General features: G+C 37.1%; 1 protein-coding gene across 1 annotated transcript in view; it reads left to right on the top strand.

The window, feature by feature from the left end:
* The first annotated feature begins 1,207 nt into the window (after positions 1 to 1,207).
* Positions 1,208 to 24,338, top strand: part of vcana (versican a) — a 112,126-nt gene continuing 88,995 nt past the window's right edge. Inside the window, exons 1-4 of the mRNA XM_028805959.2 lie at positions 1,208 to 1,631; positions 6,085 to 6,259; positions 7,755 to 7,882; positions 12,288 to 12,575. Coding sequence (XP_028661792.2) covers positions 1,208 to 1,631; positions 6,085 to 6,259; positions 7,755 to 7,882; positions 12,288 to 12,575 — 1,015 coding nt within the window. The remainder of the gene's footprint in view (positions 1,632 to 6,084; positions 6,260 to 7,754; positions 7,883 to 12,287; positions 12,576 to 24,338) is intronic.

Raw genomic sequence — 24,338 nt, 5'->3', positions numbered from 1 at the left:
GTCTAATGCAAAAAGGCAACAAGAAACACAAAGAAAGAGGGACGAAGGGTTAGCATATATTGTTGAACAGAGATTCCTAAATGCACAACATAATCAAAACAGATAGACTTACCATTGTAACATGGTACCCATTTTAATGAATGGACATTTTGGCATAAAATAATGTTCTGATCAAATGAAGATATCTCAAATGCATTTCAACATACCTTAAAATGACAGGATCCCTTTTTGAAAACAGTGCAAATTTTGCAGGAAATTGGTATAAGTTGTCATAACACCACAACTTTCTTTTTAATTCTTGCAACTGGATTGTCATGCTATAACCCTATTATAGAGTAGGTCTTGAAGTAACATTTTGTTTTGAAAGAAATTAATATTATTTAGGTTTGCGTGGCGGCATAGTGTGAAGAACTACCACCTGACAGTGTATGAAGTCGTAGCTGAGTCCTTATTTGAGTACCCATTTGTCTAACGTACTACACCCTCCACTAGACATCTGCACATTCTCCGTCTGTTAAAGCTGATTTAAATATGGTTTCCTTCCTTAGGTGTAATAGATGTAGCTACGTCTGTTGCCTTACTATGCACGTTTTTCCTTTTATGAATGGTACTGATCCATTTTTTCACTATAATAACTATCTTTATACATGACTAAACAATCATGATGTCTACAAAGAGACACTGACATCTTTGTTTTGTGTACTTTAATGGTAATGATCATCTGGCTAATAATGGTAGTGATCATCTGGCTAATTCTAAGGAGTCTAGGTCTGTGGTCTCTGTAGTAGTAGTTTGTTAATAAAAGTTACAATGTTTACATAACTTTGTTTAAATAATACTGTTGTACCCATGTTAACACTATACTGTTAATCTGTTTTTTAGATGAAGATGTTAATGAATGTGAAACATATATTGTGGTTATTCAGCATCATTATTGCACCATCTGCCTCATTCAAAGGTAAAGATATTATTTAAAAAGGTACTAAACTTTATGATACAAGCAATTTATTTCATAAAGAAAATGTTTGATTTGGATACTATTGTTTGTAATCTGTGTTTGAAAGTCTATGAGAAAGGTTCACTTTTCTGATTAGTTTTAGTATAACTCTTCTCCTTTTCTTGGCTATATGTTACTTTGCTTCTTCAAACACAGATTAGTAATACATTTTTAATTTCTTGACTTTGAAAAAGATGACCATACATTATTATGTTCAAAACAGGATACTTTCTTAAACAGACTCTTTTTTTCTCTTCAGTTGCTGTGGTTGATGTCGAGAAAACTCCTCCTGTTAGTGGAATTCTTTCAGGCAGAGTAGTGCTTCCATGCTTCTTTTCAACGGTGCCCACAGCCTCTCCTAGTCCAATCCCCAGTACCTCTGGTGATCACCTGAGAATTAAGTGGACCAAACTGGAGAAGGACAAGGAGACCACTGTACTTGTAGCTCAAAATGGCGTGATTAAAATTGGTTTAGGCTACAAGAATAGGGTGTCAGTGCCCAGCCATCCAGAAGACATTGGTGATGCCTCGCTGACTGTTGTTAAGCTACGTGCAAGCGATGCTGGAGTTTACCGCTGTGAGGTCATGTATGGAATTGAAGACACCCAGGAAACTATATCTTTAGATGTATCTGGTAAGACGATTTTGATTTTTAAATTACATTTTTATGTTTATATTGTGACAAACATTTCTATGATGTAAAATATAAATTCTATAAACATTTATACCTATTGTTGAGCCAGGAATTGAATTTGCCAAAAAACCATTGTGTTTCACAATCAACAAAATGTAGTCCTTTGACACAGGAAGGAAGGTATTTAGTATCTATAAACCCCAGTCCCTGCCCTTTGCTTACCAATCCAAAAGAAAACCTGATATATACTCAGAAACATTATTTTCTAACCAATTTCACAGAAGTGCATGTTTGTTTCACTCATCGCTATTCAATCTCATAGCTTCACTAAACATATTTTTGCATTCAGTATCTGTAAAAAGTATTATGCTTTGATGATCTTTGTAGCATTTTATTGTGTTGCAATATAAATTTTAATACATTTAATTAATAAGTTTTGTATTTATCAACATACATTTGATCACAGAGAACAGAAATCGCTGAAATGTCTAGGTGAAAAATTAATTGCACATATTCTAAATTGATAATGAATAACAATAAATAAGGTAATATCATAAGTATTCTTATTTGGCTAATGCCTTTATCCAAGGTGACTTACAACATTTATAATAAAATTGGTTAGATTTATTTTGGTTTTCCAGTTGGAGCACAGGCAGGTCAAGTCACTTGCTCCTGGTCATTAGTGGGATTGGAACACACAACCTCAGGGTTTGAGGGCCAAAGCCTTAACCACTGCACCGCCCAGCCTGTTTAACAGCCCTAGCATTTATAACATGAAGACAGTGGAAAACGTTGCTGTGTTAAGATTATTGAAAGACTTTTACAGGCAGAAGATATATTTGATCCTCAAAGGCTTTGGAAATCCTTAAATGAGGTCAAGCAAAATTACACCTATATTGGATAACTAAAAAGATTACAATATACAGGCTTTTGAGGCAACTCAGGCCCCTTCTTCAGGCTTGACTTGCATCCATAATGTCTAACATGGTACAACGCCCTAGTACTGAAGTCCTTAAATGAATGACAAAATCCATTATAAATAAACTAAAAAAGTAGCACGCCTTTAACTTTGTGCAGAACACAATGCATACTTGGGCAAGTATGGTACTAGTCGAAGAGAGCACCAAGATAGGAGAATAATTACCCAAGTGATTCATAAATCTCAACTTTATGAAAATGTCAAGACAAACACCACTCTCAAAGTGAGCTTTAAACAAAACAGTTAAGAAGAGACCAAGTACAAGAAAATTCTTAATGGTCTGTTGAGGCCAAAAGTGACCTTTTTGACCTGGAACTCAAGCACCATGCTTGGAAGATCATAAGAAGCACATAATCTAGGAAATGTCACTCCTAAGTTTAAGTATGAGAGTGAAAGCATAAGGCAACTTCTGAGAGATACAAACCAAGAATAGTTAACATAGAATACAGAAAACTCTTGGAGGAATGTCAGCTGTAGTCTGAAGGAAACTTTGAAGAAGGTTCATCTTTCAGTAGGACAAAGGCCCAATAGCTACAGCCAAAGCCACACTGTACTCAAAGCCAAGATGTTATTCTAATTGAAAATATATTGCATTAGAAAATTGTACTGCTGTTTAACAGTTATTACTGTGCAATTTGTGGGAGTCTGAGCTATTTCATAAAGAAGAAAGGAATAAAATTAGTAATGTTCAGATATGCAAAGATGGTGTAGTGTTTTCTTAAAGACTCACAGTTGTGTTCTTTGCCAAATATGAAGGGAACAAATATTTGGAAAAAGGTGAAGTAAATAATTCATTACTATTGTTAAAGATCACTAGAATTTTCACTTGAACTCAAAAAATAAAATTCCTTATTGTAACACATTTTAGCATGAACAAATCAAAGTTGCAATAACACTATATCCATTTCAACAACACAGAAATGAAGTAAAGGATTTTTTAGAGACCCAACACATTGAAATTTAGCACAACATACTTCCCAGAAAAGTTGAAGCTGACATTCTTGATAAACAGGAAGGTTGCTTTGATATGATATAATAAACAGCAAAGTCTAGTTTGAAACATATATATATATCCTTGACAGTTGCTGAACAGTGAATAAGACTTTTAGAAGTGCCTATATAGATCAACCAATTAAAATGATGAACAGAGAAAAAGCTAAGTTGGATTTGTGCATGTAAGAGTAGTTATACCATTCATTACACAATCTCTGTCCTGCATTTGTTGCACCTTATATATGAGAAAATAAAGTGTAAACATATAATGTAAAAACAAGACTAAAAATACAAATAAGTGAGTATAATTAGGGTTTCATACAATTCTGTGTAAACGGAAAGTACTCAATGTATCCTTCTACTGTAACATTATACAGGTATATTCAATAATAAAAGTATCTTTTAGAAAAGCTTTCCGGTCTTAAATATATTGTAAATTAGAGATCATCATTAAGTGTCTCTGAACTTGCACCTTCAAAGTTCTCATATATGGATGTTTGTAAACTTTTTGAGATTTATCAGATTAAGATATGATTCTTAGTGTTATGAACCTTGCCTCACATGTTTTAATGTCAGAACTAAAGGCGTGACTATCGAGTTCTGACTATCCATCCATCCATTTTCCAACCCGCTGAATCCGAACACAGGGTCACGGGGGTCTGCTGGAGCCAATCCCAGCCAACACAGGGCACAAGGCAGGAACCAATCCCGGGCAGGGTGCCAACCCACCGCAGGACACACACAAACACACCCACACACCAAGCACACACTAGGGCCAATTTAGAATCGCCAATCCACCTAACCTGCATGTCTTTGGACTGTGGGAGGAAACCGGAGCGCCCGGAGGAAACCCACGCAGACACGGGGAGAACATGCAAACTCCATGCAGGGAGGACCCGGGAAGCGAACCCGGGTCCCCAGGTCTCCCAACTGCGAGGCAGCAGCGCTACCCACTGCGCCACCGTGCCACCCCGAGTTCTGACTAGCAGATACATAATCATTATCGACCTATTATGAAGCATAGGAAGGTAGCATGGATGTATTATCCTGCTGTGTCTTTATTAGTGTGACCACAAGAGCATCATTAGAATTATCCAATGAGGGAGAAAACCAGAACAGTTCTCATTTGTTTGTACTAGTTGTGCTAATTGGTTCATTTTAATGGAATGTGTCAGCAAGTCTTTTCCTCAAGTGAGATAAAATTTAATTTGCTTTGCAATTGCTTTACTGTGATGAACTGAATCAATGAAATAACAAATCGTATAAATCAGTTCCTTGTGCAAGCTTAAAACTATTCCAGTTTCTAGTATATAATTGATATCGCCCATCAAACTAAGGTGGATGTTCTGTAGCACTGGTGATTATTCTGAGGCTATCACCTGACATCTTATGCAGTAATGAAAGCAGTGCCTGAAGTGGAAACAAAAAAAGTGCCAGTATTCTCTGTATTTGTTGACTTCTTGCTCCTCCTCCCGATGAGTTCCAAAATTTACACAGTTCCTTATTTGAGTTTGGGATGTGGGGTAGTGCATGGCACTTGCCATTTTGAGTGTGATGATATTCGTACATTAGATCGGACAGTGGGTTGCCAACATGCACCCATTTACTGCAAGTATGGAATAAAGTCGGTATGCCATACCGGAGTGTAACAGCCCACTTGAAGCCCTGAATGAAAGTGACATCAACCTAAAGTGCAAAGAGATTCAGATTTGTGGGAATGTTTTATTAACTGAATAACAAGTAAAATAACAGGATTTTTAATGCACACAATCAGAATTGTTCGGAAGCATTTCAATTATTCCCTTAATGTTACCATTTAACATTCACAAATATTTCACTATTAGAATATATAAAGTTTATGCTACAAAATTGTCAAAAAAAGGTTTCCAAGACACAGTACATTTAATACAAACTGATGTATTTTTATAGTTACTAGGAATTTAAAACAATAAATTAACCAAAGCAGTAGTAGAAGTATCACCACATGTACAGAGTACAGTAAAGTTCTTATTTTTCTTGTCCAACGAACATGCAGTGAGTAACCACTCTCTGTCGCCATGACAGACCAGAATAGATGAAAATATAAAACTTCAGTGTGTCAAATCAGCTTACCTGATGTACTCGTGTTTCTGTGCTCACCTTGCAAATGGAAGACCATCCTCTTCTTTGAGCTGAAACCAACAAAATATCAGTTGTTTGACCTATAATATCGTAAGTTCAGTTGAATTTAATAATGGTATTTAATTTTTTAATATGTCAAACCAGTTAGACAAACCTTCTATTGATCCTATAAGTAAATAACATTTTACACAAAACATAACAATCTTAACTATAGCTGTGTTTACCCCAAGAAACTGCTAAGCAGGCTATCTGAATACAAGCTGCCAAATGGCTATAAGAACAGTAATTGTTTTTAATATAAATTTTCAAGCTCTTTGATGAACGTTTCTTTTATTAAGTATTATCTTCTCTCTCTCTAAGGTGTTGTCTTTCATTACCGGCCAAAGACCAATAGATACACTCTTACGTTTGAAGAGGCCAAGAAAACTTGTGAAGACGTTGGAGCTACAATTGCTACTTCTGGGCAGCTGCGTGCATCTTATGAGGATGGATTTGATCAATGTGATGCTGGCTGGATTGCTGACCAAACTGTTAGGTAAAACAAAAGTTAAAAACAAATGTTAAGAAGGTACAAGAGTGCCCAAAAGTTGGTCTTTGCTAACAAATCTGATTTTGTTTTCCTTATTTTAAAAGCTGTTATCCACAATGATAATGCAACCATTTTCTAAAAGAGATTTAGCTTTAAATATAGAGCAAAGTTGCAGAAAGAATAAAAGAAGCAATCCTTCTACAAATTGGTTAAGTTTGGCCTTCTCTCAAGACCGGACCATCCCTGTAGTCATCCTACCTGGCTACTCTTTCTATAGATCAGAGTTTTTGTAAATGTTCATCAGGGAATATAACAGTTCATCCTCCCCACAAATTAGCTGTTTTGCTATTACTTGAAAAATTCAAAAAGGTTATGACAAAAAGTTTAGTTTCTGTTTCATTGAGAATCTCATAAGTGGGGTATGGGGGTTCACCAAACATAATGTGCTCTTTGCAATATGGTATAGACTTGAGGGAGGCCCAGCATGCCATGTTCGACATCATTTTCTAGACTCTTTAATAGAGTAATTTATGGACAACTAGCCCACAGACAAAGGAGTTCTTTACTATGCATGTTATAGCAGGTTGAAGTCACATTCATGACATATATAAAAGGAACACTTATCCATGAGCATCTCCAAGTATTCAAGCCCACTGGGTGAACAGAAGGACACCAGTGCTTTATGCTTTGGCATCATTACTGTGGATCCCAAAAATCAGAAGATCTATGACTCACCTCATAATAAGTGCAAAGATCAGCTATTATCACCCTATATATAATTTTCATTTTCAAAGTTACCTAGGTCTTGGGAATAAGTACATTACAGTCTTAAATATACAAGTAGGTCAGGGAGTCCATTTCTGTGGTTCCAGGCGTTAGCCATTCTGGAAGAATGACAGCAGCTCGCCATTCTTCTGACCAGACCAGGTGTTTCAAACCTTTGGCCCAAGATAACCTCAAACAAGCATATAAAACACTCAGAACCATCTCCTCCGGCAGGGTGCTGCTTCACAACCTGGTGCTCTGCTGATGTAATGCAAAGGATATGTTTTTTCCCTAGATGTAGATTATAGTTTATCACAATTAAAAATGTGATTATTTCTAAATAATGACTTCAACTAAATGCTCCTAATACTGTGGTGTAGTGCTGTTTAGTGTAAATGCTGTTGATTACATTGTGAATTTAAGAAAAAAATGCTGGATGACTCCTAATTAACTCCAAAGAACAAATTGTGATTAATTCAGGAAGTCCTCTTGTTGTCTGTTTGCTTTGCTCTCATTAGTTTCCACCCTCATGTTGGCATTTGTGGCAGCTGCATGGCTTTAGGAGGTGGGGGATGAAAATTGGGGGATTGATGGGTTTTCTTATATAGCTAGGTCTCTATTACTATGATATTATTTATTCTTGAAAAATGCATCTAATAAAGTATAAAATATTATTACATTGAAGTGTGTGTTTTATACTTTACATTTACTCTCTAAAATCACCATCTTTATATAGGTATCCTATCACAAGACCTAGGCTGGGCTGTTATGGAGACAAAATGGGACGTCCTGGCATCAGAACATATGGCATACGAGACCCTAAGGAAACATATGATGTCTACTGTTTTGCAGACAAACTTCATGGTAAGAAAAATCATGTTATACTGTTATTGTACTATTACCTGTTTGACTAGGTTGGAGCGGGTAAATAAAGGAAGAAAAGTAAAGTTCCTATCTTTTCTAATTTATTCAGCAGTTTCAGGAATTAAATAACAAAAAAAGACGTAGTGAACTTTCAGCTGCTCCATTCATTCAACAGAGGCTGCTTGTCATGACCGAAATGAAAATATTAGGTGAAGCAATCAAGCCTAAAACGATAACCATTAAAGTTTAATGTTGACATTATATAAGAAGGATTAGCTGGTGTTGGTCTCTTTAGAGTGATATTCCTCCTCATTTTAGTCCACACATTTTTCAACCGAATAACACCATTTTGGTGTTTCTCTTAAGTGCATGGTATTGATTACTCTGTCATGTTTTGATTCTAAACAAAAAGTAAACAAAAATACAGACATCTGAGATGCATTATTCTCTTTAAAGTAAGAAAAGCCAGAGTATAAAAGAGAATCTTAGATTGTTCTGGCCATACCAGGGCTAATTTATGAGTTAACAATAGTACATCTCATTGTTTTTCCCATGTACTTGCTGTGCTGATTTGACCAACATGTGGGATAATGACGGGTTTAATTACAACCAGGCAATTTAGCATTGTGAGTATGCTGGCACAAAAGTGAGCTCTGAAAGAAACTGAAAGTATGAGTGGCACAGTTAATACATAGTCATTGATGATCGTGTTTCTCAGTTCATTTGTTTTGACTGAAGTCAACATAGCACATTCAAAATGCTCCCAACTTAGAAAGGGAGAACTGTGAGTATTCCCACTTTTTGAACTGGCAAACTAAATTTGTTTATACAGAGACTTTCAATGAATTAAGATGTTTTATTAATTAAAGCCAGGAGGTAAGCAAGGATTAGTAAAATGATTAAAAACAGCTGGCATCAATCTCAGACTGTAATGTTCACTCCTACAGCTAAAGTCGGACACTTCCATTGATTTTGGAATGACTCAAATAAAACAGAGTGTGATATGTTCAGACACAGGCAGGCAGGCAGGCAGGCAGGCAGGCAGGCAGGCAGGTAGGTAGGTAGGTAGGTAGATAGATAGATAGATAGATAGATAGATAGATAGATAGATAGATAGATAGATAGATAGATAGATAGATAGATAGATAGATAGATAGATAGATAGATAGATAGAGTCAATACACATTATCTGTCTGGGGTTAGGTTCTATCAGGAATCTGGCTTGGTGGAGGACTGACACAGGAAGCCAGTCTCCAGCAGATATGCTGGTTATCTGTCTTCAAGGCTTGGTAGTGCTCCTCTAAATGTTTCACTTACAGAAACTTTGTAAAGATTTTTACTTCCTCAATAGTCAAGTTTGATCATCCTCTAGGCATTCTGCCAGAAGCCACGACTGACGGCATCAGGGCTGATCCAAGGACCTCACTAAACTATTCCATCAGTAGTAATGACAGGTGGTAAAGGGCAAAGAGTTAATCAGCGTAAGCCTTTTACTATGAATTTCTTGTTTTGGGGAAAACAATTCCCAGTGTGGTCCAATGGCTTAACCATGCTTGTCATGACCAAGTAGACACATTTTGATCCATTCAGTGTGTTGCATGTGCAGCCCTGGACATCTCAGGCCATTACAGATTTGTTTTTACTCAGTCTCATTTCATGTGCCGGCTTGTGTGCAGTAGGCATCTCAATTTATTTTTCTGCAGCACATGCCACCAAATAGGAAGGTAAGCAAAATGGGTTTCACTTCTGTAATAGCACATAATCAAATCCATGCAAATGGAGTCTGCAGATAGTGAAGATTTTCTGTAGATCATCCAGCCCTAATTTTCTTATTAAATAATGTGACTGACAAAATTTTACCTCCAATATCTTTTGTGTATGTTTCAAGTGATGTATCATTTGCACAATCAGAATTAAAATTTCAATTTCAATATCTGTAATTGTGTGCTTACTTCATTTTATATTTGCCAGATCAAAATGATTTTGAATGTCTGCATTAAAATTAAAAAAAATCATCAATATGTAATTTCTATAAATATCTAGTAATTCTGAATGAAAAAAATCTGATGAATGGTTTCATGCCATAGGTTCTATGACAATAAATGCAATTTTTATATTCATATAAATTTGTGGAATTGTAAAACTTTCAAAAACTTTCTGATTAATTTAAGTATACCTTCTTGTGATTGTTTTTCCTGACGTAGTCCCTTCCACTGAAGCACAAATGAATGTTGCTACATATTCAGTTCCATCAAAAATTAACCATAAATTTTTTGTAGATGAAAATCTTTCCACGAGCTCTTGACTACAAATTAATTTGCTAAAAGTATAGAAAATACAAATGCACATCAAGAATCTGCTGCATGGAAGTATAATTTAAACTGAGCTATAATTACAACATTAAAAAGAAGAGTAATTTAGGTATTTTTAGTGCTTTGAATAACAGCTGCTTCATACCTCCTGCCGTTTTAGCAGGGCCTGATTCCACACCTTTTTATTTCAGTACTTGCTTACGGCTGCACACTTAAATAAAGACAAACTGAAATTCCCCAGTAGTGATTATGCATTTTTTTGCTGTAATATATGTTGCACATATGCTATACACAGTTTGTTGTGACCACTGGGGAAGTGCTCAAGCATTCAAAACAGGAGATCTTGTGGAAGGTTTTCTATCTCAGACAGAGGACATCTTTCAGTAAATATTCTCAACGTGGATACAAAGCAGTTAACTGGGTCAAGTCCTAGTTTTAGGCTTCAAGGTAACCTATGCTCTGATTAACACAGTAGGGCTAATAATTTGAAAAAATACCATAGGTTGTCCTTGTTGGAGTTTCTTCTTTTGTAGATACAAGAGGTAAAGTGGATTTCCCTTCTGGAGTCCCTCTTTTACTGACCAGAAATGACATGTGGCTCTGACCTTTTGGGACAGATTGGCCTCTTGCAGTCTTCCATTTCCTTAACTGGGAGTGACTATCTTTTATCCTGAAAAGATAAGAAAGGTAGTGTTTGAGGCCTTCATATTTACCCAACATGGGGCCCAACACAACTCAACCACAGACAGTTCCAAGTTCAACTAAACAGTGATTTATTAGCAAGAGCACTTTCAGGTTTTCAAATAACACACCAGTATCTTCTGTCTCCTTACTGTCCTCCTCCTCTAGTGACATCTCATTCCTTCCCAAATTTGGCCTTCTGATACAGTGAGGTGGCTTCCTTTTCTTCTGAACCTGTGAGTGCTTCTGGGACCATAACCTGCAGAACTACTTCCAGGTCACTAAAATCTCAAGCTCCTTTTTCATAGCGCCCTTTGGCGGCACCCCAGCATTCCTACAGGGTCATCCCTCCAGACTTCAACTCCCAGGCAGTCCTGCAGGTATCTGACTTGGGAGCCCAAATCTTTTTTTTTTTTTTTTCTCTCCTTTGACCTCAGCCTGATTTGGGATCAGACACATTCTTTTTACATCTTCTAGCATCATGTTGAACCACATCTTTGGCCATCCTCTGGGTCACAGCCCCTTCACCTCTATCTTGATGTACGTGGCGCAGTGGTAGTGCTGCTGCTTTGCAGTAAGGAGACTGTGGAAGATTGTGGGTTCGCTTCCCGGTTCCTCCCTGTGTGGATAGCGCTTTGAGTACTGAGAAAAGCGCTATATAAATGTAATGAATTATTATTATTATTTTCACTAAAGCATCATCTACCGTTCGCTCCAAATACCAAAACCACCTAGAAAACAGAAACATCCCTCCTCAACTGCAAATTTCTAGAGACTGGGAAAGCATTCAAGACCAATTTTTGAACCACTCCTTGATCAATGGTTACCAGAGACATAGGGAGAAACAAACGTAATATTTTATGTGATAGTCTCTTAAATGCCACAGTCTTTGTGTCTGTGTGTGTAGTTTTTGTATTGCTATAAAAACTTTAGTAGAAAATGACAGCTGGTAAATGAATATGAAGTTGCATTTTATTTGATCAGAATGAAAGCATACTGTGCTTTCTATTGTGATCTGGAAAGTCAAATAATGGATGTCAAGTACTTTGTTTTCAAAAGTCACTCTGAGGACTCTGACCAGCAGTTCTTTCTCTCTGATCCAGTTGTGGAAATGCTAGAAAAATGGAAGGCAGCAGGCCTGGTTGTCACCTCCAAGGACAGCCTCACAAATGTCTCCATTTGATCATGTTGAAAGCATTCATTTAAATAAAACTGTATTTGTTTACTGTTTACCATGTTAAATGAAACCCTGCCTTTATCTTTTTATCTAGTTTATTTCCACAACAGACAGCTGGGTATTTGTATAAATTAAAGAGCATATCAAATACTGAAAGCACGTTAAAAGTATTTAATTTAAATTAAGAATACATATATTGTATATAAATAATAATCTGACTATGTGATATTTTCAGGGGAAGTGTTTTACATACCTTTCAAGGTGACTCTTGAGGAAGCGAAGGCAGAGTGTGTAAAAAGGCAGGCGATGCTGGCCAACCCTGGTCAACTCCATGCAGCCTGGAGAAGTGGGCTTGATCAGTGTGATTACGGATGGCTCACTGATGGAAGTGCTCGATATCCCATTGCGGTTGCCAGAACCCAGTGTGGTGGGGGTCTTCTTGGTGTCCGGACCCTTTATCTACACAAGAATCAGACTGGTTTTCCAGACCCAGCCACCAATTTTGGTGCATACTGTTTTAGAGGTACGTATATATGCTTTGTGAATTACCTTGTTGCGTTTCATTGTATTGTCTATTGTCTGTATGTTGTCTTTTGAAATGGATTCTATTTAATCTGTTCCTTCAATTTAAAGATTCATTTTTGTACTGCATTTCCTTAGCTATAGTACAGTTTTGTTTATCTTTTTTGTTGGCATAAGGTAAAGCAGTTAACTATTAGACTTGTCCTTGGCTTACAGCACACTCTTGGTAGACTCTGATTGATTAGGTCTCTACATGTCTCTCTACAGAGACTCAAATATAAACTTTTAGTGGGAAAGGCAAGCATGAGTAGAGATCCAAGAAGATGGCCAGATATACATTTATCTGTAAAATGAAGTTATTACATAAGCACATAAAACAAGAGGAGACCATTCAGTCCATTACACTAATTTGTTCAGCTAATAGCTAACCTATCCCAATATGTCACCCAGATACTTCTTAAAGGTTGTCAAGGTTTCGGCTTCAACTGCATAGCTTGATAGTTAATTCCAGATTTCCTCAACTCTTTACATGAAGAAGTGCTTCCTGACTTCACTCCTGAATACACTTCCTAATTTGTTGAAAGGCTAGCTAGCTTCTCCTGTTGAAAACAAGCTTTCTGTACTTTGTTGAAGGCCATTGATGTAGATGGTTACTTGAATGAGTTTGTTCCATTCCATCATGTGCAAAAGCAGACAGAGGCTCTGACAGCTATGTAAGCTAGGCTTCTCAGTTCTTAAGTGTTTTTGCCCCAGATTCTGATATCTTAGTTGTAATAAATAATGCATCAGACAGATCTGCTCCACATGGAGAATAACTTAGGTGAACTGATTGATGATGCACAAAGGCTAGTTGCTCTTCTTCCGAGCCAAGGAAATTAATTGCTCATTCGACATGAATGAATGAAACAATTTATGCAAATTGAATTTGAAGTGAAAAAAAATGTGGCACAATAAATTACATGTCATTTCCAGTGATATTTGTGCCATTCACATTTAGTTTGTGTTGGAAACATTTTCATGTATTAATTGCATGTGCATATGCATGTAATTTAGTGTATTTCAAATAAGATCCACAGTGAAAAAAGACTAAAAAATTACCAGAAGCATGCATATCCTCAGCTAGGATAAGACAGTTGTTAAGTGGAGGTGGTGGCTGGTAGTGGCGACTTTTTGTGTACTGAGCTTGCTGAGTGGTATGTTTTAGTGAGCCTTCATGTTAAGGATATGCAGCCAGCCATATTTAAAAAATGCACTATGGTGGTGTGAATGATAAGTGTAAATAAAATTGATTTTACTTTTGTGGTACTACATTCTTTATGCAGCTGCAGAAAAAAGACACAGGCAAGCACTAAGATGAGAAGATGACTTTAGGAGCAGTAACCCTTGTTTGCTACCCAAAGCACCCTTTAAAACACTCAAAAAAACTCTAGCAAGTTTTCCATCCATCCATCCATTTTCCAACCCGCTGAATCCGAACAGGGTCACGGGGGTCTGCTGGAGCCAATCCCAGCCAACACAGGGCACAAGGCAGGAAACAATCCTGGGCAGGGTGCCAACCCACCGCAGGACACACACAAACACACCCACACACCAAGCACACACTAGGGCCAATTTAGAATCACCAATCCACCTAACCTGCATGTCTTTGGACTGTGGGAGGAAACCGGAGCCCCCGGAGGAAACCCACGCAGACACGGGGAGAACATGCAAACTCCACGCAGGGAGGACCCGGGAATCGAACCCAGGTCCCCAGATCTCCCAACTGCGAGGCAGCAGCGCTACCCACTGCGCCACCGTGCCGCCCTCTAGCAAGTTTTGCATTTTACAATTATGAAAACATCTGTAAAACAAATTTTGGTGTCAGTTTCGTAAAAAGTATATGCGAATTAGAACTTGGCAGGTTCACTCATCATTATAAACAGTGATCCATGCTGATGGAGAAAATATATTATATTATATTATATTATATTATATTATATTATATTATATTATATTATATTATATTATATTATATTATATGTATGAGGTATTTCCGCAGCATAGTCTGATGTACACTGTCAAAGCATCACCCATTTTGGAACAAAATGGTTTATAAAATAATGGTCATGTCACAGAACAAGCACAGCATATTCCCTTCATGATTTAGGGTCCTTATCCCTAGATGAATTTTTCAGAACCTCTTTGAACATATGAGCAATGAAGACCTCAAATATTTAATGCTAAACTGACCATTTTTAGAGAGCAATGCAACATGGAGTTGTCTCAGACTTTTCAGTTTCCATCTTTCTATTGCTAGCCTCACTTCTTAAATACTAAAGAAAGAATGCAGAGTGTGCCTCAATAATACATAAACCATATAAAAGAACGGTATTCAACAGGAGAACTATATTTGATGAAATATTTCAACATACTGTATATCGCAAGCTTTGAGACTGTGCTCAGTAAAGCGCTCTACACACACCCAAAAAAAAGACTTGGCTTTGCAAGCTACCCATCAGAACGATTACCTTCCTGTCTGGTTATAGCAAAGGTAACCCTAAACATTTAGAGGTATCCTGCCATATGCTAAATTGTTCCAGACTATCAAGTTGAGTGATATAATATGCCTTGGCTACTCATGAACTACAGTTCATTTCTTTTTTTTTTTTTTTTTAATATTTTTATTTTATTAATTTTCATTGTAATCATTCCATACAAACAGATCAATTTATAACCCAACAAATTTGAAAACAAATCAAACCCCACCCCTGAGAAGGAGAGCTTAGCTAAAGGAAAATTTCTTTAAGCTTTTTAATAAGGCAACATTAGACAAAAGAAGGGGAGAAGTAAATATCTATATAAATAAGAGATGGAGAAGGGAGTTAAATGCAATAATAGTTAATTCTCTTATTCTAAAATAATATTGATTAAATCCTGCCAAGTTTTGAAAAAATTTTGTACAGATCCTCTAACTGAAAATTTGATTTTTTTCCAATTTCAAATAATATAAAACATCGGTTTCCCACTGACTTATAAGAGGAGAATTAGGATTCTTCCAATTTAAGAAAATAAGTCTGCGTGCCAAGAGTGTAGTGAATGCAATCACCGTTTGCTTGTCCTTCTCCAATTCCAGTCCATCTGGAAGGACACCAAACACAGCTGTTAGTGGGTTAGGAGGGATTGTGATACTAAGGCTGTCTGAGAGGCACTTAAAAATTTTTGTCCAAAATGATGTTAGTTTGGTGCAGGCCCAGAACATGTGACCCAGTGAGGCAGGAGCTTGGTTGCAGCGCTCGCAGGTCGGATCCTGGCCTGGAAACATTTTGGACAGTTTTAAGCGAGACAGATGAGCTCGATATATAATTTTTAGTTGAATAATTCTATGCTTTGCGCATATAGAACTCGAGTGAATTCTCTGCTTTGCTACCTTCCACTCCTTTTCTGATATATTGATTAAGAGATCTTCTTCCCAATGTCCTCTTGGATCTTTGAAAGGTAGGGACTCTAATAAGATTTTATATATTGCGGAAATAGTGTTTGTTTCCTCGGAATTGAGCAGTATTTTTTCCAGCATTGTGGAGGGTGCAAGGTGGGGGAAATCGGGCAATTTCTGTTTAACAAAATTTCTAATTTGAAGATAGTAAAAGAAATGTGTAGCTGGGAGGTTAAATTTTGAACGTAATTGTTCAAAAGATGTAAATATGTTGTCTATATAAAGATCTCTGAGCATTTTAATCCCAAAACTTTTCCAGGTATTAAAAACTGGATATACTTGCGAAGGTTGAAAGAGGTGGTTCCCTTGCAGAGGTACCACTGATAAAAGATTTTCCATCTTAAAATGCTTCCTAATTTGGTTCCATATTCTGAGTGAGTAAAGCACAATTGGGTTATTAGTATATTTGCGATAACTTTCATTTATTGGAGAGCAGAGCAGGGAATATAAAGAAGTACTACAGGATTTTACTTCTATTGCAGACCAAGCCTGTGTATGTGCATTTATTTGTGTCCAGGTTTTTATGGCTTGTATGTTTGCTGCCCAGTAATAAAACTGAAAATTAGGTAAAGCCATGCCACCTTCTGCCTGAGGTCTTTGTAGGGTCGCTCTTCGGATACGTGGGTGTTTTGAGTTCCAAATGAATGAGGTTATTATTGAATCTAACTGTTTAAAAAATGATTTATTGATATATATTGAAATGTTTTGAAATAAAAAGAGAAGTTTAGGAAGGATATTCATCTTAACAATGTTAATTCTTCCGGCTAGAGTGAGATGAAGGGTTGACCATCTATGCAAGTCTTGCTTAATTTTTTCCATACAGACGCCAAAATTTTGTTGATAAAGAGCTTTATGTTTACTTGTGATATTTACCCCTAGGTATTTAAACTGATCTGCTATGGTAAAAGGTAGGGTGTCTAATTTAATATTATATGCTTGTGAGTTCACTGGAAAGAGTATACTGTTATTCAGATTAATTCTAAGACCAGATATCTTTTGAAATTCTGTTAGTGCTGTTAAAACAGCAGGGACAGTGTTTTCTGGGTCCGATATATATAAGACCATATCATCTGCATATAGAGAAATTTTCTGTTCCAGTCCTTCTCTGACAATCCCCTTTATCTGATGAGAATTTCGGCAGTGAACCGCCAGTGGTTCAATAGCGATTGCAAACAACAGTGGCGACAAGGGACATCCTTGTCTGGTACCACGTTCTAGTTTAAAGTAGTCTGAGCAAATTTTATTAATACAAACTGAAGCTTCTGGACTGGTATACAGTAGTTTAATCCAAGCACAAATATTCGGGCCAAACCCAAATTTCTCCAATGCAGTGAAAAGGTAATTCCATTCGATCATGTCAAATGCCTTTTCTGTGTCTAATGATAGTAATATCTCTGGGGTGTTTGATTTTGCTGGTGAATATATAACATTAAACAAGCGTCGGAGATTTGAAGATAGATGTCGGCCTTTAATTAATCCAGTTTGATCTTGTGATATTACCGAGGGCAGCACTTTCTCCATCCTTCCAGCTAGGATTTTTGAGAGTATCTTAACATCATTATTCAGGAGTGAAATTGGTCTATATGATGCACATTGTAACAAGTCCTTATTTTGTTTAGGAAAGACGGTGATTAATGCTTGGGGGATAAAGGGGGGAGAGAAGGAGAGCAGGTTATATCTAATCTATTCTTATAATCCTTATAATTATAAATATCAATGCAACAACAGGCTAACATGCAACAACTCATGGGGAATCTTGAAACTAAGATTAAAACTGCCATATTACCAATTAAAACTATAAAATGACATTAAAAACTCAGAATCAATGTCTCCATGATGGGACAGTTAACTTTGTGAGCTGGAATGTTAAAGGCTTGAATCACGAATTAAAGAGAAAGAAAGTATGCTCTCACCTAACAGGCTTAAACGCCAAAATAGTATTTCTACAGGAGACCCACTTACTAACCAAGGATCAGTTCAGATTACAAAAAGACTGGACTGGCCAAATGTTCCATTCTAGCTTTATAAAGAAAACTAGAGGGGTGAGAATTCTCATACATAGAACAGTTCCATTTGTAGCATCAGAGGTAGTGTCGGACCCTGAAGGGAGATATGTGATGGTCATGGGCAACTTATATAACAGTAAAATGATTTTGATAAATGTTTATGCACCCAATGTTGATGATAAGGAATTCATGCAAAATCTATTTGCATCCATTCCCAATGTGAACACTCATAAAATTATAATGGCTGGGGACTTTAATTGTGTTTTAAATCCACTCTTAGATAGGACTCCTGTGACAGGGGGGACGACATCTAATACTGCAAAGATAATTACACAGTTTTTAAATTATCACAACTTATCAGACCCCTGGAGGTTTCTTAACCCAAACTCAAGAACATATTCGTTCTACTCACCAGTGCATTATAGCTACTCAAGAATTGATTATTTTTTTATAGATAATAATTTCCTGCCTACAATTAAATCATGCAAATATGACACAATTGTTATCTCTGACCATGCCCCTCTAGTCTTGGAGCTAAAATCAATAAGCCCCTCGTACTCACCTCGCAGATGGCGTCTTAACCCTCTTTTATTGGCAGACGAGAACTGCACAGAATTTATATCCAAACAAATCAGCTTCTTCCTAGAGACAAACACGTCCACAGAGGTTTCTGCAGGAACACTCTGGGAAACTCTAAAGGCCTTCTTAAGAGGCCAGATTATTTCATATCTTTCCCATAGAAATAAATTAGAAACCAAGAAAGTGTCAGAGCTAAGAAATGAAATTACTAGAATAGATGAAGAACAAGCCAGGCGTCCAAGTGAAGCTCTTCACAGGAAAAGGCAGGCCCTGCATACAGAACTTAACATCTTAACAACTAAAGAAACTGAACAACTTATTTATAAGTCTAGACAGCATTACTATGAACACGGAGAAAAAGCTAATAAGCTTTTAGCTCAACAAATTCATAAACAAGAAGTTCACAATGCAATACCAGTAATCACCAACAAGAATGGAGAAGAAATCATCGACCATAATAAAATAATGCACACATTTAGAGGTTACTATAAGTCTTTATATTCCACTGAGCCCAAAGAAGACAACACGCAATCTAATGCATTTCTGGATAATTCACAAATACCACAAATAGATGCTTTAAGTGCTGAGGAACTAGATAAACCTCTAACGCTAACAGAATTACTAGACGCTATAAAGTCACTACAAAGCGGGAAATCATCAGGCCCTGATGGTTACCCCGTAGAGTTTTATAAGAAATTCTCCACTCAGCTAGCTCCACTCTTATTGGTAACATTTACAGAAGCTAAAGACCACCAAATACTACCTCAAACATTTCGACTACAGTTCATTTCTGCAGAGAACTTCTTAAGTTGCACCATGTCTGCTCTTCACTGCATAAACAAGTTTTCATTGAATATTGTAGTTTAGTTAGTGTTTAATGCTTTATATAAAGTTTTTTTACAAGGTCAACAATGTATGCAAGATTGATCACATTCTACATTTATTAGTGTTAAATGCAGTATTTCATTTCCCTATACAATTTTAAACAACCATTTATTTAGCCTTTGACACTCTCTACCAAACCAAGTTTGCTAGACACTAATATATTTTTAAGTCCTAAATATTGAACTTTTACTTTTGAAAGTAAAAGAATAAATTTGCTTTAGTGCAAGAATATTCAAGTCAACTCAAAATAATAGTCAAAAAGCTTTCTCACTAAATTTGAACCACGAAACACTAGCCTTGAAAAGAGTGTTTAAACTGCTATCACTATTGTCTTGAAGACTTTAGTTTCATCTTCTTGGCTTTCATGCAGTCTTTTTGCAAACAGCATTTGCCAGAAAGCGCACATTCTCACAGGAGCGCTGTTTGCTGAGCAGGACCACATGGTGCTGTGTCAACAGAGCCTGTTCTGGTCTGGTATGTCAGGTACCTCAGCTTGTTATCCTGGGGAGTGCAGTTTATTTCTCAGCCTTGTAGGTGTAAGTCATGTCACCTCTTTCGTTGCCCTTATGGGGCTTCTGCTTGTGCAGGAAGGCAGTTTTATCTCTACGTTCACTGTAACTTTATATTCTTGTTCTCATATTTCCCCTAACCAACAGATATAAAACAGCCACCTCTTATTCTCAAAAGAAAAGCCAGTTCAGTAATTTACTATCTAAAGTTTGGAGACAGCTGCTCTTAAGTATTTTATCTTATGGCTCATAGTCTCTGACAGGTCTACTCACACTAGGCGTTTAAGTCTGAGACACTTCCAGAATGTCCACAACTCCCTGGTGGTCTTCTGACTTCATTGGTTTCATGTTGAGCTTAGGCATGTTTCCATGGAAACCAGCTGCAACTTCATCCAACAGGAAAAGTAAATCATATCGGTGAGGCAGCAAAAGGGAATCCTTGTTTATGTAAATTTGCTCAACCACGCTGGCAATGAATAATGTCTGTGAGGGCTTGGTTTATTGAACGATTTACTTTTTTTTGTTAAGAAATGGCTCCTTTTTCATAAATGAAGCCTTACAATTTGATATTGCAGTATTAGTTATGATTTCATGCTTGTTATAAAAACCTCTACACATGGAAGTGTAATAAAAAAATCCTTTAAGATTTTTGTTCTCTCTAAATGTATGAGGGGAAGGCTTTTTTTGTTACTTTCAATATTGTACTACCATACTGACAAACTTGGAGAAGCACTGATATTGATAAACAAAATGTAATGTAGAATATAAATCAAATTAATAATTCCTTTAAAACCATTCACTTTATACCGTTTATTCAGATATGTAAGAAAGCAGATGGCAAACTCTGTAAGCAGCATAAAAACACTCTGCACAGAGCTGGCTCGGGTCTTAAGTTGAGTGTCTGATGTGCCTTATTGTAAAATAGTTCATAGCTACAGTCCCTTGGACAGTGGCATAACCAGAATTTGATGGGCAAAAAAATAAATGAGGCCCCCTGAATTGAAATTCAAATGAAATACAATTCAAAAGTTTCAACCAGCAATGAGATATGTCAAGCATAAGCTACATAAAAAGGCAAAATGCATAATTGAGCTTTATGGAGTTGTGGGGATGATAGCACTATTATTTTTTTCATTCTAATGACAATTAGGCAATACATGTTTTGCCCAGGTTCTCAAGTTTAACTTAACATCTCAAAGCCTTTTGGGTTAGGTTAATTGTCAACTCTAAATTGACCCAGTTTGAGTGAGCTTTCAAGCATTGCTTCCTGATTTGTGCCTGATCCTTCTTTCATAGATTGCGTATCTGACCAAGTGATGATACATAACATGGTGCTTATCTTTAGAAGCAGAATTTAAAGCAATGACTCACCAAGAAAATCAGCACTTTTGTATAACAACCATATAGCAGATTTCCCACAAATACAATAATGTCCACTTTTGATGTCTTGGAAATGCCAGATGTTCGATTTCAGTACCAATTTTCTGCTATCTTTGAAGGCATGATCTCCAACTTTAATTCTCCGCCATAGCTCTGTTCTTCATTGTATATGTGTCAGAGCTATGTTATCTTCAAATAAATCTATACTAATAAAAGGCAAAGCCCTCACTGACTGACTTATCACTAATTCTCCAACTTCCCGTGTAGGTAGAAGGCTGAAATTTGGCAGGCTCATTCCTTACAGCTTACTTACAAAAGTTAGGCAGGTTTCATTTCGAAATTCTACGTGTAATGGTCATAACTGGAACCTGTTTTTTGTCCATATACTCTAATGGAGGAGGCGGAGTCACGTATCGCGTCATCATGCCTCCTACGTAATCACATGAACTAAAAACAAGGAAGAGATTTACAGCACGAGTCAAACGCGAGAACGAAGGTAAATGACGTTAATTTTTGAGTGTCTTTTAATACTGTGTAAGCATACATATTAACACATATGCAATTAAACGTGTGCATTTACGGGGTGATTTCTCAGGCTTAAAAGCTCGCCTTTTATTAAAGAGGTAAATGCAAACTGTTTTCATTCTGAAGGGCACAAACCACATTAGATTTCATGCTCAAGAGTAAACTCAGCACACAGCTTGGTCATATTACAACCGGTTCATTTTCCTCAGTTTAAAAAAGTTTACTTTTCTTCTTAATAAAATTTTTAAATCAGTACTTCGCCGCTGCGAAGCGCGGGCATTTTGATATATATCAAAATATATCGCGTCATCACGCCTCCCACGTAAGCACGTGAACTGACCCGCTGCCATTTGCAATGCCATATTCGCGAGATACAAGTTTAATGAGAAGACATGAGGTATAAACGACAGTTTGGATCACTTTGTAATAGAGTTAAAATTGCTGTAGCGAGAAACTTTTAACTGCCGGGTCATTAAATAAACCCGTGGACATCGCAACATCACACAAGACAGCGGCTCACGTGAAGTGAATGAACGCAGCAGGAGTGATCACTTCGATGAATCAAACCTGTTCAAAAAACACATTACACAATTGATAAGGTACGAAAACAATATGAAACCGATTGTGGATTTGCGTACAGCCACTGAAACTTTGTGACGGCACGAGACTTCAGGTCACGTGTCTGCAAAAGAACATCATTGAAGCAACTATTTTTACTGGCGGTGGCTCAGGGGAGAGAGTTTTTATTCCTCGCATCCCCGTTATACCCTCTGATCTCCCATTTCAATTCAAACGCCTCCAATTTCCACTAAGGCTCTGCTTCGCAATGACAATTAATAAGTCTCAGGGACAGACCCTACAAAAGGTTGGCATTGATTTGAGGCAAGACTGATTTTCACATAGTAAACTGTACGTTGCATGCTCAAGAGTAAGCTCAGCACACAGCTTGGTCATATTACAACCAGAGCGGCGAACTGACACCGTGATATACAAAGAGATCCTTAACAAATAATTATTGATTCATTTTTCCTCAGTTTAAAAAGGTTTACTTTTCTTCTTAATAAAAATATTAAAGCAGTACTTCGCCGCTGCGAAGCGCGGGTATTTTGATATATATCAAAATATATTGCGTCATCACGCCTCCCACGTAAGCACGTGAACTGACCCGCTGCCGTTTGCAATGCCATATTCGCGAGATACAAGTTTAATGAGAAGACACTTTTAACTGCCGGGTCTTAGCTAACATTTAATAAACCCTTGGACATCGCAACATCACACAAGAGAGCGGATCACGTGAAGTGACTGAACGCAGCAGGAGTAAATACTTCGATGAATCAAACCTGTTCAAAAAACAAATAAAACAATTGATAAGGTACGAACAGAATATGAAACCGATTGTGGATTTGCGTACAGCCACTGAAACTTTGTGACGGCATGAGACTTCAGGTCACGTGTCTGCAAAACAACCTCATTGAGGCAACTATTTTTACTGGCGGTGGCTCAGGGGAGAGAGTTTTTATTCCTCGCATCCCCGTTATACTCTCTGATCTCCCATTTCAATTCAAACGCCTACAATTTCCACTAAGGCTCTGCTTCGCAATGACAATTAATAAGTCTCAGGGACAGACCCTACAAAAGGTTGGCATTGATTTGAGGCAGGACTGCTTTTCACATGGCCAACTGTACGTTGCATGCTCAACAGTAAGCTACCACACAGCTTGGTCATATTACAAGCAGAGGGGCGAACTGACAACGTGCTATACAAAGAGATCCTTAACAAATAATTATTGATACATTTTCCCTCGGTTTAAAAAGGTTTACTTTTCTTCTTAATAAAAATTTTAAAGCAGTACTTCGCAGCGAAGCGCGGGTATTTTGATATATATATGTAGATATGTGTATATATATATATATATGTGTATATATATATATGTGTATATGTGTATATATATATATATATGTGTGTATATATATATGTGTGTATATATATATATATGTGTATATGTATATATATATATATATATATATATATGTATATATGTATATGTATATATATGTATATATGTGTATATTGTGAAAGAATAAGACATACTCCGATAAAGGTTTGGGGCAGCCACCCGTATAATCTCAAAATCCTTGGCTGCAAAGTTGCAATGAAGAGTAATAGCACTGAAGTGCATACAAACGAGTCCAAAACCAGACTGAGGAATTAGGAAAGAGGGCAGGGTTTTAAAGGGGAAGACAGGAAGTGAGGTCATAAGGATCAGGGATGTGTTCGTTCTCTATTGGACCGAGCCCGGACGTGACGTCAGAGGGGTCGGAGCCAGTCAGGTCTCCTTCCATTGGCTCGGTCCCGGAAATGATGTCACGAGAGCCAGGTGGAATCTCCCGGGAATGGTCTGCAGGCA

This window comes from Erpetoichthys calabaricus, chromosome 7 (assembly GCF_900747795.2).
Source record: "Erpetoichthys calabaricus chromosome 7, fErpCal1.3, whole genome shotgun sequence".
Taxonomy (NCBI): Eukaryota; Metazoa; Chordata; class Cladistia; order Polypteriformes; family Polypteridae; genus Erpetoichthys; species Erpetoichthys calabaricus.
Note: the sequence above shows the minus strand (reverse complement) of the source record. Positions and strands in the feature narration are given on the sequence as shown.